This window comes from Balaenoptera ricei, chromosome 19, assembly GCF_028023285.1.
Source record: "Balaenoptera ricei isolate mBalRic1 chromosome 19, mBalRic1.hap2, whole genome shotgun sequence".
Classification (NCBI taxonomy): Eukaryota; Metazoa; Chordata; class Mammalia; order Artiodactyla; family Balaenopteridae; genus Balaenoptera; species Balaenoptera ricei.
In genome coordinates, this window is record NC_082657.1 from 44295543 (window position 1) to 44314441 (window position 18899).

Here is an 18899-nt window from a genome sequence, read left to right on the forward strand (position 1 = left end):
CTATCTTCTGATAGCATCCCGGTACTTCCAATTTTACCGATCTTAACCTATTCTATCATGAACTTCGCTTAATCCTAATCGAACCACGAATTGAAAGACCGGCCTTAAACTAGACCCCCAAATCCTCACAAATATCCTGCTTTTCACCTCCTCCTTCCTTGACCCTATTAAGACCACGAGGTAGTGATCTTTACTGTAGTGAGTAATTTGCTTGGTTTTACTTATTAACAGGTGTTTGGTTTTTTTTTTTTAATAGCTACATTATTTATTTATTTATTTACTTATTTAATTTTTTTAGCTGTGTTGGGTCTTCGTTTCGTGCGAGGGCTTTCTCTAGTTGCGGCAAGTGGGGGCCCCTCTTCATCGTGGTGCAGGGACCACTCTTCATCGCGGTGCGCGGGCCTCTCACTATCGCGGCCCCTCCCGCTGCGGGGCACAGGCTCCAGACGCGTAGGCTCAGCAGTTGTGGCTCACGGGCCCAGCTGCTCCGCGGCATGTGGGATCTTCCCAGACCAGGGCTCGAGCCTGTGTCCCCTGCATTAGCAGGCAGATTCTCAACCACTGCGCCACCAGGGAAGCCCTTTTTCTTTTTTTTTAGTTAATTTTTTTATTTTTGGCTGTGTTGGGTCTTCGTTTCTGTGCGAGGGCTTTCTCTAGTTGCGGCGAGCAGGGGCCACTCTTCATCGCGGTGCGCGGGCTCTTGTTGCGGAGCACAGGCTCCAGACGCGCAGGCTCAGTAGTTGTGGCTCACGGGCCCAGTTGCTCCGCGGCATGTGGGATCTTCCCAGGCCAGGGCTCGAACCCGTGTCCCCTGCATTGGCAGGCAGATCCTCAACCACTGTGCCACCAGGGAAGCCCCAGTGTTTGGTTTTTTTAATGATATTTTCTGGGAGCCAGCATTTGACACCAGAAATAGGAGGCTTTAATGTCCTTCCTTCAGGAAAAAAGAAAGAAAAAGAGAAAGAAAGGAAGGAAGGAAGGGAGCGAAAGAAAGGAAGGAAGGAAGGAAGGAAGGAAGGAAGAAAGAGATATGAAGGGGGAAGGGACAGGGGAGAGAAGGGGAAGGAAGAGGGTAATGGAAGAAAAGGAAAGAAAAAATACATTTCACCTATCGAGTTTCACTTTAGGTCTGGCCGCTACCTGAGGGCTCTTGCTAGCCTCTGTGGAAGCAGAGGCATTTTACAAGGCATTTCTAAATATCACAAGAAAGTAGGATATGTCAGAAAAGCAACCATGTATGTGGGATTCAGATGAGTAGGATTCTGATCCTGTCTCTGCCAGAATTTTGGCAGCATGAATTACAGATCCAATAAATGGGCATATCATCTGCCAACCTGAATGTAAGGTTCAAACAAGACAATGGGAGTGAAAACCTATTAAGAATTATACCCTGGAAGTCTAGGAAGAGCAGGAAAAGTGCTGTAAATCATAAAAAGGTAAGCAATGTCTGAATTTTCACAGGACAAAAGATGGAGTTGAAAACTACAGGCCAGTGAACTTCATCAGCCCTAGGTGAAATTCTCTAATGTGACTAGTTGGAAAAGGAAAAGACAGCACCAGATTTACACAGTTTCTATTTTGCAGGAATAGCAGGTAGGAGGATGCTGCAGACCTGGAAAATTCGGATTTCAATGGGGCATTTGCCAATGCACATCATAGACAAGAAAGTGAATGTAGGCTGGATGATAGTGTTGAGGCTTGTTAAAGACCAGGCCCAGAGGGGGCTGATGAGCAAGGACCACCAGAGGAGGCTGCTAGGGACCTGCCCCCATCTCCTGCCCTGGCCCAGCCAGTTCAGGGTGCCATCCATGACTTGGATGAGAATGCAGCAGCACACTCATAGAAGCTGTAGATGACCTGAAGCAGGAAGGGAGGCCTAACACACTGGGTGACAAACTGAGTACAGACTAATTCTAACAAGATTAAATTTAACAGGGGCCACTGAAGTCCTGTAGTGGAGTTAAAAATAAATGTGTAAGAACAAGATAGGAATTAATAAAAATTATAAGTCTTAACTATATCAACTATAATCAGAGAGTTGATCATGTAGAATGCCAAGAAGTATCTTAGGTAAGGTCCATAAAACCTCTTTGGTCCTAGCAAAGAAGCTGATCCCCCTACTCTGCCAGTCAGGCCACATTTCTTTCTGGACACAGTCTATAAACAAAAAGGTATCCAGTGGTCAGTGACTAAGCTCATAAGGGGACATGACACTGTTCAGCTGAAACAGGAAGTAGCTGGGGCTCATCAGCATGAAGGATAAAGGATGTAGAGGGGAAAGTGATAGATATCTATCTGTAACTCTCTCAAGGGCTGGTATGTGGAAAAGAGATTCAACTTTTGTGGTTCTGCAGGAGGTACTCCAGAAAAGTATATTTCATTTTAGCATAACGAAGAACTGACCATCAATTATCACCCTGTGAAATAGTAAATTCCAGGTTCCTGAGGATATATGCAAAACTAAAGATAGCCAATGTCCAGATCGTTGTACAGCAGTTTATGCCTCTGGCAGGGAACTATAACTGAGGTCAGCCCCGACTGCAAGGGTCTGACATTATTGAAATCCCTTTTTATTCCCTGTTGAACTGGCCAGGTCTGAGTCCCTAAAGTCAAACAGTCCTCTAATATGTGATCATTCTTTGGCTTTCCTTTTGATGTATATTCACTTATTTTATTACCAAATTCCATTTGAGGGAAAAAAGCAGTTCACATTAACCAAAAGTTAGCCAAGGGTTAGGATAAAATTTCAAGGTTTCAGAAGGCAGTACAGGTTATTTTAAATATAGTGTCAGTGACTGACACAAAACAGTGTCCCAGCTACAGTATGTCATACTCTTGGGGATGCTCTGTAAGTAGTATTTGATTTTCTGTTACATAGATAATTTCCAATCAATAAAAAAAAAAAAAGCAACTATTGCCAGTAAGGCTGAGGCAACAGACAAAATGTTTTCCCCCTTGACCTAAAACTACATTCATACATCTTGAGAAATACACATCAAAATAACCCAGCAGACCATTTAAATCATCCCCATAGTGCTTAGGAAATACTGACAGATAATGGACTAGAGTCATTCACACTTTAAATGATGCAAAGAATTTTCCTAATTGTAAATTATTCTCATGCTTAAAATTTTTCTGCTTATTAACCCTCTGGAATTTTCATTGTGGATCAGAATAAAAGATATTTAATAAAAATTCTGCTTTATCTAAGTAGACATAGTCATGATCTGAAAGGGTGAAAGAATACATGCTTATAGGGAAATACCCTTTGGTATTTATAAGAATGACATGAAGCAGTGACCCAATGAGTACATAAGCATAACTGAGCTTTCATGCCCTGATACTTGATCACTTTGCCATAGCAACAGCATTTTAGGTATAATGGAGGATGCATCAGCATGATGGAATATAAAAAGAGTAAGAAAAATAGAAGTTTGAGATCTAATAGTTTGGTTTCCAACTAGAAGAAAAGTAACTTAAAAGCAAACAATAAAAAGTTGTTTTAAACAATTTTTGTTGTTGTTATTATTGTTGTTGTTTTGGCCGTGCTGCGAGGCATGTGGGATCTTAGTTCCCCGACCAGGAATCAAACCCATGTCCCCTGCATTGAAAGCGTGGAGTCTTAACCACTGGACCACCAGGGAAATCCAGAAGTGTATTTGTTTTATAAATTATTTTAATAGTTTGATGAGCTACAGCATCACAAAAAGTAATTAAAACAGTATCCCCATTGCCACATTTCCTGTCTCATAAGAGTTTATAAGAATATTTTAAATTTTATATTTTCAACACACTGTATTTTAAGATATCAAACTAAAAACTGACAAGTCTTCTTCCAGTCAAGGAGCCACACACTTGGGGCGTTTGGTCAGCTTGTGGTATTTGTGAGCAAGGTCGACAGCCTTCCGTCCTTGCTGAAAGGGGAAAGACCACAAAATTAAATTCCAGTGATTTCCCATTTTCTTAACTCCATTGAAAAGGTAATTTACTTCTTCTTCAGTAAAGTTTTTACGAATTCTTCTTTTTTCTGTAATTAATGAGAATTGTAGAATATATTAGTACTTGCTGAAGAAAGAGTTCTTGAGACCCAAATAAATGCCTAACTTATTCTAAGGATATGGATTACACAGTGAGAAAACGTCATGCCTGGACTACTCATCATATAGAAATCCACTTCAATTAAAACAAAACAAAACTGAGTGCCTACTATTAAACTAGATGCTATCACTGTGATCTCTTCAATAATTGTAACAATCCTATTGCAATAATATTCGCAAAATCCTTCAATCAAGAAACACAAAATTTTATAAACATTTGATTGTTAATTCTCTCAACATTCCTGTGAGGACAGTTAACAAACAGCTTACCTATCTTACAGATACAGTCTTCCCAAAGGGCTCCATAACTTCATAGAATAGAATCTGCATCCCCTGTGTTGGAAGGCGGATTCTTAACCACTGGACCACCGGGGAAGTCCCTTAAGCTTTTTAATTCACTGTTAATGCACGTTATCATTGTGGGTAGATGCTGATGAGGAAGAGTTTTTGTATTTCCAATTAAGGCTGCTATTTACTTTAGTAGGACCTTGAATAGCGATGCTGGGACAACCTTCGAAAATCTTGCCTTTGCATGTCATGACTGTTAGTCCATCTATCCTGAGATAGAAGCCATAGTTCAGATCTTTTAAAGCAGGAGGGAAAAATCTTACCAGCAGAAGGCCAAGAAATCAATGAAAATAATGTCTAAATATTACTTAATGGTATTCCTTAGAATGCAGGCTCCATGAAGACTGGGATTTTTGTCTGTTTTACTCACCATGTGTCCCCAGTGCCTAAGACAGTGTCTGACACATAGTAGGTGATCAATAAATATTTGTTGACATAAAAATGTTACTACCGGTAAAAACTGTTTTAAAACTTATCAATGAAGTTACTTCTTACTTGGGTCTACTGGAAAACTGTGGTTATCCGAGAAATAGATGATTTCAACTTCACTTGCTAAATGATTTGAACTCATTATAATCAGGACCAGATGGGTTATTATAACATTCAAGATATTGGGTCCTGAGGTTGTTCATGTAGAGCCAATCCCCACTTTTCCCCTGCAGTTGCCGTCTCACTGACTTCTACGCTTAAATTAGCATCTGTGCCAAATACCTCAAAGGTTACCACAGCAGCATAGTTGGCAGCCTAGAAGAAGGAAACAGCTCTCTACACCACAAGACTCCCTTCTGTGACTTCTTCAGTGCTCCTCCTAATACTGATTGGTCATTAGAAAAAAGCAGGGAAAAATAGGCAAGAGGGCTCAGTCCTAGAGACTCTTTTTTTTTTTTTTTTTTAAACTTACCATTTAAAAAAAAATTTTTTTTTAATTAATTAATTAATTTATTTATGGCTGTGTTGGGTCTTCGTTTCTGTGCGAGGGCTTTCTCTAGTTGCAGCAAGTGGGGGCCACTCTTCATCGCGGTGCGCGGGCCTCTCACTATCGCGGTCTCTCTCGTTGCGGAGCACAGGCTCCAGACGTGCAGGCTCAGTAATTGTGGCTCACGGGCCTAGTCGCTCCACGGCATGTGGGATCTTCCCAGACCAGGGCTCGAACCCGTGTTCCCTGCACTGGCAGGCAGATTCTCAACCACTGCGCCACCAGGGAAGCCCTCCTAGAAACTCTTATTTTTCAAACCCTCTCAAGATTATCAATCCATCCTAAAAGAGAGCCTTGCCCCCAAGGCTCTTTAAATACTTAGATGCTGCAAATGGTCCCTTCTCAAAAGAAGAGTCTCAAATTTGAGTGTAACCTATAACCAAATGAAAGGTGATGAATGTCTCTAGTATGAAAGGGAAATTTATTAAGAGGGGGAAAAATGGCAGTACATCAAATATTCCTGGCCTGCTTGTAAGAGATATAAGACCAATCTAATCACTACCTCTTCAAGATGCCTTTCTAAATTTGAAAAAAGCAGGTCAACTTATTAACTATTGGATTTTAGCTAAGCAACTGGAATCTACAAAAAAGATGTAGGTATTTACGAGCTGAAAGTGACTTAACAGTATTTAGGATCCTTCTGTATAATCAATATATAACCATAATTATGTATATTTCATGATGCTCTGCAAATGATTTTACTATGAAAAATGATTATAGAATACTTTTAGTTGTTATATATATATTTGCTTTTAAGACATGCTGCTCAAGAAATTCTATTATTAATTTGATGCCAACTCCTTGTCAAAAAGATTTCCAACTGTAACGTTTCTATGGAAAAATACCCATTTTCTAACAGTTTCTACAGAAAATATTACTTCAAAAAGTGGGCTACCCTGTAGTGGTACTGCGCTTAATTTTAATTTGTATGCAGAAATTTTAACCTAGAAAAAGACCCAGTTAGAAAAAGTAAATTTGAAATTTCTTTCAAAGTTTTGGCAGTGAAAATGGCCAAACAAAAGTATGTGGCAAAATGTTTCCTGGATGGATCAAGTCCAAATGTCTCCACAATAAATAACAGAATGGCTCTACAGATATTACTAATTTCTAGGTGACTTTGAAAAGTAGTGTACTCAACTGCTTAGTCTTACTCTGCACATACTAATTCCATATGAACAGAAGATAATGGTAATGTTCTTTAAGTCTTGTGATAAATTTGAAATAGTGATAAACCTGAAATGGTGATTAACCCTGTAGTTAAAGAAAAACTCCTGTAAATTAACTCATAGTTTAGAAGTATTTTAATTTTTAAACAGGGCTCTAAGGTTTATACTATTTGTCTCTTCAATTTTGATTGTTCAAAGTGCTACAGATGTGAACCAAAATCTTCCGCAAAATTTTTCTGAAGCACTTGTGCATAGGAGAATAACTTTGCTCTTAAAATAGAAAAGTGATCCAGAGGATAGAAAAGGGGATTCTGGAGAAAGACAGGCTTGCATTTGAATCTAAGTTCTGCCATTTGCCAACTCATTGGCAAATTTCGGCTATTTTCCTACTGCTACGCAACCTAAAAGAAAACAAATTAAAGTGGGAATAAAATAATAGCTTATCTTACAATGTTATTATACGAAATAAAGCAAATAACATGTATGAAACACCTAATACATAGGAGGTTCTTAATAAATGTTAGTTTTCTTCTGCCCCTTCCCCAGCTGGAAAGTAACAGATGAGCAAGCAACATGAAAAAGGGAAGAGGGAAGCCTCTTTTGTCAGGAAGTATGACCCTCATCAGAAGAAAGGGTTATCATTTAAAAGCCATTAATGATGTGACTGAGAACAATCATTCAGCTGTTCTTTTTCAGGAATATACGAAATTTATATTTATTTAAAAATTAAATATATTCACTTATTCCTCCAGGGGTAGTAGATTCATTATTGAGTTGTCGTCTTCTACGTGGGGTCAGCAGAATTTCTGAAAAATACAGAAAACATTTAGTGTACTTAGAGTATCAATCTGAGTAGTATCACATCAATCCCATCAGTATGATATTCCCTTTTTCCCCCTTCTAATGGGAATCCTTAGGTGGATTAGGATGAATTTTTAAATTACTAGAGACTAAATCTACTCCCTGGGAACATTTTAAATCACAGCTGCTCAGAGACAGATTTTCTTTTCAACATTATTTTACCCTTTATCTTTTAATATACTTAATGTTCTAGATCATAGTTCAGAAGGTATGGTTATAATTACAGTTTTGTGTTTTTTTAACATCTTTATTGGAGTATAATTGCTTTACATTGTTGTTAGTTGCTGCTGTATAACAAAGTGAATCAGCTATACATATACATATATCCCCTTATCTCCTCCTTCTTGCGTCTTCCTCCCACCCTCCCTATCCCACCCCTCTAGGTCATCACAAGGCACCGAGCTGATCTCCCTGTGCTATGCCACTGCTTCCCACTAGCTATCTATTTTACATTTGGTAGTGTATATATGTCCATGCCGCTCGCTCACTTCGTTCCAGCTTACCCTTCCCCCTCCCCGTGTCCTCAGGTACATTCTCTATGTCTGCGTCTTTATTCCTGTCCTGCCCCTAGTTTCTTCAGAACCATTTTTTTTTTTTTAGATTCTATATACATGTGTGCTAACATATGGTATTTGTTTTTCTCTTTCTTACTATAATTACAGTTTTAAAACTGCTGAATTAATTACTTTTGTTACAGATAAGTGATTTCCTTAGTCCACTTTTATATCTGTCTTCAGCTTCCACAATGACTTTGTGACGATCACATTGGTATGGGCAAGAGTGTAAGAGCTTGCTAAAATTTCGGCTATTCAGGGATTTTCCTACTGCTATGCAACCTAAAAGAAAACAAATTAAAGTGATGTATAGATGTTACAAAATATCTAATAACAAATTTATGAAAGCAAATATCTTTATGATAGTAACTGAAGTGAAATCAGCAACTTAATTATAAATACGTCAAGAAACTCCAAGTCATGTCATGTGAGAGAGTAAAGACAACAAATATAATACAGTGAAATAAGTGTTGCCATAGCGGTGTGAACAGAGTTATGGTGATATAGAAAAGCAGCATCTACCTTGGCCTAATTCTGAGCAGGAGTCACTATCAGGGAAGATATCCAAAGGAAGTGACCCTTATGCCCAGTCGTCTTTTTTTTTCTTTTTTTTCTTTGTAATGTTTTACTATGGAACATTTCAAACACATGAGAATAAAGAGAAAAGTATAATTACCCACCACATATCCATCATCCAGCTTCAACAATTATTAACTCATGGCGAGTCATATTTTATCTACTCCACCTACTCAGCTCTGCCCCCCATGTACACACTGGACTATGAAGGCTGCAATTTGCATTCTAGTATCATTTCATCTGTAAATACTTCATATGCATTCTTAACAGATAAGAACTTTTTTAAAAAAGACACTTACTTTGTTTTATTTTTTTAAATGGCAAAACCACTATCACACCTAAGAAAATTATGCTTAATACAATCTAATATCCAGTCAGTGTTCAAATTTCCCCATCATTTCAAAACTTTCTCTTTACAGTTGGTTTATTTAAATCATGATCCAAACAAGGTCCACCATTACACTCAGCTGATATGTCTCTTGAGTTTCTTTTAATCTACCAATTCTCCTCTCTTCCTCTTTGTCATTTACTTGTTGTAGACCCTGGGTCATTTGTAATGTGCAGTTTCCCAAAGGCTGGGTTTTGCTGATTACATCCTAGTTGCATCCTTTAAAATATTCCTGTGTGCCCAAGAAACTAGTAACTAGATCTAGATGATTGATCAGATTCAGGTTCAATTGTTTTTAGTAGAACTCCTCACAGGTAGTATTGTGTACTTCTTACTGCATCACATTAACAGAAACATAAAGTCTGACTATCTCTCTTTTTATGATATTGATTGATCAGTAGGTTCAGGTAATGTTAGCCACATCCATCCATTATAAAGTTCTCTATCCACATGTCACCTATAGGAAAAGTTAGCCAGGCAGAAAGTTGGCAGGGATGAGGACATTTCAAGTACAAAGAACACGTGCAAAAGCACAGAAGAGTAAAAAAGCATAGTGTGTTCAGAGAATCACAGGTACTGTGTGTGGCTGGAGTATAAGGTATGAGAGAACTGTGGGAGAAAACTTGAGGCTGGTAAGTGTTGCAAGGGGCCAGGTCAAAAACGGTCTTGAGGGCTTCCCTGGTGGCGCAGTGGTTGAGAGTCTGCCTGCTAATGCAGGGGACATGGGTTCGAGCCCTGGTCTGGGAAGATCCCACATGCCGCGGAGCAACTGGGCCCGTGAGCCACAACTGCTGAGCCTGTGCGTCTGGAGCCTGTGCTCCACAACAAGAGAGGCCACGATAGTGAGAGGCCCACGCACCGCGATGAAGAGTGGCCCCCACTTGCTGCAGCTAGAGGAAGCCCTCGCACAGAAACGAAGTCCCAACACAGCCCAAAAAATAAATAAATAAATAATAATTAAAGGTGCTAAAAAATAAATAAATAAATGTATTAATCTTAAATGAATTTAAAAAAAAAACGGTCTTGAAAGTCATCTTAAGGATTTTTAACTATTATCTTCAAGTCAATGGGAGGAACTGAAGGATATTTATTAAGCAGGGAAATGACAAGATTTGTCTACAGAAAGCTCAACTGAAGGTAAGAGGATCAGTTGAGGGGTAACTTAAACAGTCCAGATAAATGAGGGGATTCTGAAACACAGCATTTGCAGGGAGAATGCAGAGATTTCTGAGGTAAAATTGGTGAATAATGAGCTGTCGGGGTAAGGGAGATGTTTAGGACAATTCGATTGTAATGGATCGAATGGCAAAGTTTGGAATAAGCATGGCACATTTCTGGTGGACTTAAACAGAACAAATTGCAGTAAAATTTAACAAGTGGAAGCAGGACAAAGTTCCACACAATTCTGAAAGCCAGGCAGAGAGTTCGATTTAGTGAGTTACAGAGAAGCACTGAGGGTTCTTTAGTATGGTGACATGATACAAAGCACATATGAGGAAGAGAAGTTAATAGCAATACACGTTACTTGGGGGTTGGTGAGACTTGAGACTGAAAGACTGCTAGTAATTTAGGCATGAAGGAAAAGGGGCCTGTGTGGGAAAGAAAGAAAGAACCAAATATGATAGACTAGAAATAGGGGATGTAAGGAGAAAAGATAGTTATAGATGATTCAAGGTTTGAAATCTGGGGGGCCTTCCCTGGTGGCACAGTGGTTAAGAATCTGCCTGCCAATGCAGGGGACACAGGTTTGAGCCCTGGCCGGGGAAGATCCCACATGCCGCGGAGCAACTAAGCTCGTGCTCTACAACTACTGAGCCTGAGCTCTAGAGCCCGTGAGCCACAACTACTGAGCCCACAGCTACTGAAGCTCGCAAGCCTAGAGCCTGTGCTTCGCAACAAGAGAAGCCACGACAATGAGAAGCCCGCGCACTGCAACGAAGAGTAGACCCCGCTCACCGCAACTAGAGGAAGCCCGCGCACAGCAACAAAGACCCAACACAGCCAAAAATAAATTAAAAAAAAGAAAGAAGTCTGGGGGGTCAGAAGAATAATGGCAACACTAATAAAAATGGAGTGGCTGGAGGGGGGGCAGTTTAAGAGGGAGAAAGATGTTGTGCTTTGAATACATTAAGCTTGAAGTAACAAAATATTAAAGTGAGTATGTCCTAGGTACAGCTGGAAATGGAAGAATGACGCTATAACCCGAGGTAGACGTGAAGTGTGGAGATACAGATTTGAAAATCATTGGTAAAATGATAGATGATGCCACAAAAGTAAATGCTGCAGCAGAGTTGAGTAAGTGCTGTAGACTATATATTGGGGGGAGTATCTGTAGAAATTTGGCAGGAAGATAAGATAAAGGAATAAAGGTGATAAAATGGAGAGCTTTATAGACTGTAAACTTCCTGAAGTGAGGACTGAGTTCTATTCATCTTTGATTCCAGTGCCTGCTGCAGAATAAACACTCCCTAAGTGTCTGCAGAATGAATGGTCACTGAGGGAGCAAAGCAACTAGGAAGGAACTATCTCAAACAAACTAAGGGATGAAAGGGAGTTAACAGTTATAGAGCATCCATTCTACCAACTGGAATATTTTTGACCAGAGGTTCCCAACTGTCTCACTCTGTGGCATCTTTAAGATCTTGGTGATTGGGACTTCCCTGGTGGCAAAGTGCTTAAGAATCCACCTGCCAATGCAGAAGACACGGGTTCGATCTCTGGTCCAGGAAGATCCCACATGCCGCGAAGCAACTAAGCCCGTGCGCCACAACTATTGAGCCCACGTGCCGCAACTACTAAAGCCCTTGCACCTAGAGCCCGTGCTCTGCAGCAAGAGAAGCCCGCGCACCACAACAAAGAGTAGCCCCCACTCACTGCAACTAGAGAAAGCCCGCGCGCAACAATGAAGACCCAACACAGCCAAAAAAAATTAAAAAAAAAAAAAAGATCTTGGTGATTTTTTCACAGCACCCTTAGGCCAAAAGAAATACCAAATGTTCTATTAGGCCCAAAACAACTCAATACGTATTTATGTTCTAACAACTTGGTAGCCATTTAAAAAAATAATAGATCTAAATTTGAAATATATATATATTTGTATTTCATTCTTATTAATTACAGTTATTTCCTAATGGGATTTGTGCAACAATTGGGTACAGCACAAGTTCTCAAAACTTGTAATCAGACTGGACACTGCCACCCTCATTTCCTTTTCCACACTGATTTTCACGTGGTGCTTGCTTTTTAAAAATCACAACAACTGGGACTTCCCTGGTGGCGCAATGGTTAAGAATCCGCCTGCCAATGCAGGGGACAGGGGTTCGAACCCTGGTCTGGGAAGATCCCACATGCCACAGAGCAACTAAGCCCGTGTGCCACAACTACTGAGCCTGCGCTCTAGAGCCCGAGAGCCACAACTATTGAGCCCACGTGCCACAATTACTGATGCCCACAACAATAGAAGCCACCGAAATGAGAAGCCTGCGCACCACAATGAAGAGTAGCCCCAGCTCGCCACAACTAGAGAAAGCCCGCGTGCAGCAACAAAGACCCAACGCAGCCAAAAATAAATAAATAATTAATTTAAAAAAAAATCACAACAACCACTGAAAACCCAGCTCCACAAAGAAGTGACATCATCAAAAGAGATGTAGTACAATCTAATGGTGAGACTGTGAACTACTTTGAGCTAGTAGTTTACGTGGTGTCCAAAAGATGTTGACCATTTTGTGTTTCACTTATAAATTTTTAAATATTGTGTAGTGCCCTTGCAGTTCACTGCAGAGCCCCAGGGAGCTCGGGTGGACAGTTTGGGAACTATGGTTTTCAAATGAGAGGAGAGGATTTCAAGGAATGGTAGTTGACAGTGCAGAGATACTAAAGACAATAAGAATCTTTTAAAAAGTCATTGGTTTGGGGGTTAAAAAAGAGGTTTCAGGTAACCTTTAACATTAAAATTTAGTAGAATGGCAATAAAAGAAGCTAGACTGCAGGGGGTTAAGAAGGGAAAGAATATGCTGAAAGAGAAGGGAACAAGAGCAGGAATCTGGTAATAGACGGTGGAAGAAAGAATAGATGAATACTTGAAGGGATAGCAAATCACACAAAGTATTTGGGTTTTTAAAAAAAAATTTTAAATAATTAATTTATTTTTATTATTTATTTATTTATTTATGGCTGTGTTGGGTCTTCGTTGCTGCGCGCTGGCTTTGTCTAGTCGCGGCGAGCGGGGGCTACTCTTCATGCGGTGCGCGGGCTTCTCATTGCGGTGGCTTCTCTTGTTGCCGAGCACAGGCTCTAGGAGCGCGGGCTTCAGTAGTTGTAGCACACAGGCTCAGTAGTTGTGGCACACGGGCTAGTTGCTCCACGGCATGTGGGATCTTCCCAGACCAGGGCTCGAACCTGTGTCCCCTGCATTGGCAGGCGGATTCTTAACCACCAGACCACCAGGGAAGTCCCTTGGGTATTTTTTAAGATGAGGAGAAATGAACATAGTTTAAGGTGGGACAAATGGAGTTAATGAATAGAAAAGGACTAAAGAGAAAGCCTACACAAGTATTATTATAAAATGGGGAGAAAACATAGATGGGATTTGGATTATAGCTAGATATCAGTTTTAGAGTAAAAGAGATAAACCCTTCATCTAAGACAGAAGAATAGTAATATTTTGAGCCTAATGTGGAATAGCCTCAGTTTTCTCCAAAGAGCAGGGTGCAACAGTAAGAGTAAACAAAGAGCAAATACTGGGATATGAAGGAGAAGAAGGGATGGAATAAGCACTGTGGAATTCTGGATTATTCATAATCCAGAATATATACCTATTTATTGGCTCACTGAAAATATAAAAAATGTTTACCTTACTCAGTAAAGTTAAACTTATAGATGGTGACAGAAAGAGAATAATAAAGTAATTAGCTGCTGAACCGGTTTGCAGGGCAGAAACTGAGACACAGATGTAGAGAACAAACATATGGACACCAAGGGGGGAAGCGGTGGAGGGGGGTGGTGGTGCTGTGATGAACTGGGAGATTGGGATTGACATATATACACTAATATGTATAAAATGGATAACTAATAAGAATCTGCTATATAAAAAAATAAATAAAATAAAATTCAAAAAAGAAAAAAAGAGTATTAGCTGCATTGATTCATATGAGCAAATATTGGGAACACAGACTAATGCAGATAGAAGGTATTAATTTGAGTGTTTTATGAGACCCCAGATTGTTATTTGTCCAAAGGAAATGAATTTTAAATCACACAGGTAGAACTATTACAAATTCTAGTTAATTAATATCATATAAAGCTTTAATTATGAAACAACTACAATTAAAAAAATATTTACCTGAGCATCTATACTTCAATATTTTGGAACAATTGTCTGTTGCTAGAAAACCAATGACTTCTTTATTTATTATATCTGAACATAATGTAAATGGATCTGGGGAAAAAAATTGCAAAATGCAAGATATTTTTGATTAGTGAAAAGGACCTGACGTTTATTAGATTTATTAATTCTCAGGAGTTTCATAAACTGTAGTACAGTACTACACTTCCAGTCATCCTAGTGGATATACAGAAAGGATATCAATAAAAGGTGACTGAGGCATTTAGACCAGAAAGAGAGTCAAAGGCATGGCTTATATGTTAGAGGGAAGATATTACTTTTAGCTATATTAATCACCTAAATATGTTTTCTTGAACAATCAAAGAAGAAACATTTTTAGTCATACCTGTTACTGGTAACTGCTGCTTTGTGTTTTTGGCAATAGGAGTTGGATGTTTAAAAATATGGTCGCTAAAAGAAAATAGACACCAGATTAATAAAAGTAAACATATTGTTTGGTGTGTGAACAAATCTTTCCGTAAGCAGTAGTGTGATTCTGATGTTTGACAGGCAGAAAGAGCTGGAGTCAGGATCTACCAAAATCTACCAAATTCTGCCAAAGTATGGTATGCAATGGTTATAGCCTTGTTTCTAAAAGCGGAGTTAACTACTATATATAATAAAAAATAGATAAACAATAAGGACCTATAGTATAGAACAGGGAACTTTATTTAATATCTTGTAATAACGTATAATGGAAAAGAATCTGATAAAGTATATATATGTGTGTGTGTGTGTATATATATATATAACTGAATCACTTTGCTGTACACCTGAAACATTGTAAATCAACTCTACTTCAATTAAAAAAAAAAAAGTGGAGTTAAACAAGACTCCAGAGGTCAATAATACTGATGCCAGCAGAAACATGGAAGAAAAAGTTATAAAAGAGGAAAACAGGAAGGAAGGAGAGCAAAAAAGAGGAAATAACAAATTCATTGGGCCAGAGGGCAAGAAGGCTGGCCCAAGAGCATATCCCACTACTTCCCAATTCTATATCCCTGAGAAATCGGGTTAAAACTACATGAAGAACGGTTTTGAAAAGGAAAAAGGGGGTGTGATGATGTAATCCAACTGTCTAACACTTAGTTTACCCTGCAGCCTCCCCAGAACATAGCACCATTCTCTTCAGTTTCCCTCCTAGCCCAGTAACTATCAGAAGAGCAGAACACAAGAAAGGCTTTAGGAAGAAAAGCTGCAATTCCAGGTCCAGCCCCACAGGCTACCCGTGAGCGAGAAAGGACATATACTGGAGGTGAGGTACAGGGAACAAATGAAAAGACAAGCCTAAACCAGATTTTCATCACACCTTACTCCCTTTTATCAAGTTAAACTTACAAACTGGCTTTTGCTAAATTGCTGATGGATTATCAATACGTGCATTGTTATTTCAGCTACAGAGGTTCAGTTTAAGTTTTCTGAGTATCCCTTCTAAAATTCAAATCTGATCGTGTCACTCAATCTAAAATCGTCAGCGGCTCCCTATACTCTATAAGTTATAACAGAAAATCTTGAGTATTACATGCAAGGCCCTAGATGAACTGGCCCATACTGGCCCATCCAAACTCCTTTCCCAACATTTCCTACATTAGGCTCCTCCTAAAACCATGCTTATCATTTCTATATCCCAGTGTTTAAGAGTATGGCACATAGTACTACACACACACACACAAATAATGAATAAATAAATAAAAGTTAGAAACAATTATTAAACTATACCTTGATTGAGAAACAAAATTCTTTTTTTCAAAGGTTGTTTCTTCACGTAAGTTTTGATTGCAGCTTGAATTGGCTTTACATAAAGTCTTATTTTGCCCACTCTCCCTATAACAAGCATTAACTGGATTTGCACTCTTTAACAGGGTCTTCATTTGATCATCATTTGTACATGCTTTAGACATGACTTCATGGGACTTATAACTCTGAAGCTTTGTAGACTGGCTTTTATCCTTATCTTCTGCTTTGGGACCTCCGCCACTGCTATCTGCGTGGAGGTGTTTCAATGTATTTTGAATATTTATGTTCATAGATGAAACATAATCCTTATATTTTTCTCTTTGTACTCTTTCCTGTAATGTAAAAATAAGTAAATAATTTCAAAATAATCATTTGCTTTATAATTCAATTTACACTCCCTTTAAATAATGCAGAAAAAGTTTATGATTGTCAATAGAATATACATTATAAAAGGGGTAGTTTACATTAGGAAGGAAGGGGAGAATATTCATTAAATGATTTGGGGACATTGGGAAGTCAACTGGGGAAAAAGATAAACTGAATACATATCTCACAATTTACACAAAAATAAAGTAAAAATTAACTACATATTTAAATATAAAAAAATGAAATTACATATGTTCTAAAAGAAACCATGATGTTTTAATATTCTCAATGGGAGGAATACCTTTCCAAGTATTACAAAAAATCAATAAATCATAAAAGAAAAACCTATACTTTACCACATAAAAAATTTTTTTTAAGTTCTGCTAGAGACGAAAAACAATGTCGGGGGGTGGGGACCCAGAGGAAAAAAGGGCCAAAAGCAAAATCAAATACAAATAAAAACAGCTAGAAAGAATATGTATGTCATATCTTGAGCTACAGTAGAATTTTTCTAGTAACATTTATAAAAAGCTACTACAATGAACTACGAAAAAGATCAGTAACAGTGTAGAAACATAGGCAAAGGAGATGAACAGTTCACAAGAAAGGAAATATAAATAAATAGTTCTTACACATATGAAAAATGCTCCATCTCACTTTAATAAGAGAAATAAACATTAAAGGTAAATGACATATCTTTCTTTATTTTTTTTACTTTTTGGCCCCACCACACAGCATGTGGGATCTTAGTTCCCCGACCAGGGATCAAACCCGCGCCCCCTGCATTGGAAGTGCGGAGTCTTAACCACTGGACCACCAGGGAAGTCCCATAGACATCTTTCTTCATCTATGACTTTGGCAAAGATCAAAAGGGTATAGGGAAACATTCTGTACATTATGGGGGAGAGTGTAAACTGATACATCTCTATGGAGAAACTATTTGACAGTATCTTTCATAATAAAAACTGTGGGACTTCCCTGGTGGCACAGTGGTTAAGAATCTGCCTGCCAATGCAGGGGACACCAGTTTGATCCCTGGTCTGAGAAGATCCCACATGCCACGGAGCAACTAAGCCTGTGTGCCACAACTACTGAGCCTGAGCTCTAGAGCCCGTGAGGCACAACTACTGAAGTCCGTGTGCTCTAGGGCCCACGTGCCGTAACTACTGAGCCCACGTGCCGTAACTACTGAGCCCACGTGCTACAACTACTGAAGCCCGTGCACCTAGAGCCCATGCTCCGCAACAAGAGAAACCACCGAAATGAGAAGCCCATGTACTGCAATGAAGAGTAGCCCCTGCTGGTCACAATTAGAGCGAAAAAAGCCCACGTGCAGCAATGAAGACCCAACGCAGCACAAAACAAACAAACAAACAAAACACTGTGTATATCTTTTTAAAAAATCCTATAGATATACTTTTACATGTGCAAAATGTTAATGTTATTAACTGCAGTATGGTTTGTAATAGCTAAAGGCATAAACCCACAAGGAGAAATGGAAGAAGATACAAATGCAACAAAATTTTGGAATTGGAAAGCAGATAGGTGAATGACAGCCTGTTTAGCAGACTTGATAAAGTTGAATTTAAATAAATAAAGCAGGGCTTCCCTGGTGGCACAATGGTTAGGAATCCGCCTGCCAATGCAGGGGACACAGGTTCGATCCCTGGTCCGGGAAGATCCCACATGCCACGGAGCAACTAAGCCCGTGCGCCACAACTACTGAGCCTGTGCTCTAGAGCCCGTGAGCCACAACTACTGAGCCCATGTGCCGCAACTACTGAAGCCCACACGCCTAGAGCCTGTGCTCCACAATGAGAGCAGCCAGCCACCACAATGAGAAGCCCGCGCACTGCAACGAAGAGTAGCCCCCGCTCGCCGCAACTAAAGAAAGCCCGCACACGGCAACGAAGACCCAACACAGCCAAAAATAAATAAATTTATTAAAAATAAATAAAAATAAAGCAGACTTGTAAGCTGACAATGGGAAAAGCCAAGGAACTAAAATATGCTGCCAAACTCTCAAAAGACTTATGAACTGGAGGTAGGGTGAAAGTGGGGTTAAAAACAGGAAGGTTGGATGAAAGTTCAAGTAGTTGGATTGCTAGATCCTGACCCCCACATACACACACTCAGCAGGCAGCTGACGGACACCAGAAGGTCCCCTCCCTCCCCAAAGATCCAAGTTTAATCTCTGAGGGGGATAAAACAGTCTCTACACTGGAGGACACCAAGCAAAGCTGAAGGCAGAATACTATTGCAAAACAAAGACTAAGAAAATATTTACATACTGAATACTAAGACTCCCAAGCTATCTTTCCCCATTTTGACTCCAGAATATTGGCTCATAATTTCCAGGCAGGAGATTAGACATTGGAGGTTCTCCAAAAAATGACCCACCAAATTAATTCTACAAGAATCCACAGTCAAAAAATTTCCAGGAA

The 18899-nt window shown here is 39.4% G+C and overlaps 1 protein-coding gene across 3 annotated transcripts in view; it reads right to left on the reverse strand.

Moving 5' to 3' along the window:
* Positions 1–3738: 3738 nt before the first annotated feature.
* Positions 3739–18899, reverse strand: part of TERB1 (telomere repeat binding bouquet formation protein 1) — a 35763-nt gene continuing 20602 nt past the window's right edge. The window contains exons 9-14 of one of the 3 annotated variants that reach the window (XM_059904326.1): positions 16072–16421; positions 14699–14763; positions 14311–14406; positions 8135–8284; positions 7328–7393; positions 3739–3914 (exon numbers count right to left, since the gene is read on the reverse strand). In XM_059904326.1, coding sequence (XP_059760309.1) covers positions 3814–3914; positions 7328–7393; positions 8135–8284; positions 14311–14406; positions 14699–14763; positions 16072–16421 — 828 coding nt within the window. In that variant the 3' untranslated portion in view covers positions 3739–3813. Of the gene's footprint in view, positions 3915–7327; positions 7394–8134; positions 8285–14310; positions 14407–14698; positions 14764–16071; positions 16422–18899 lie in introns of those variants that run through there. The other 2 variants (XM_059904327.1, XM_059904328.1) reach the window with 2 other exon arrangements.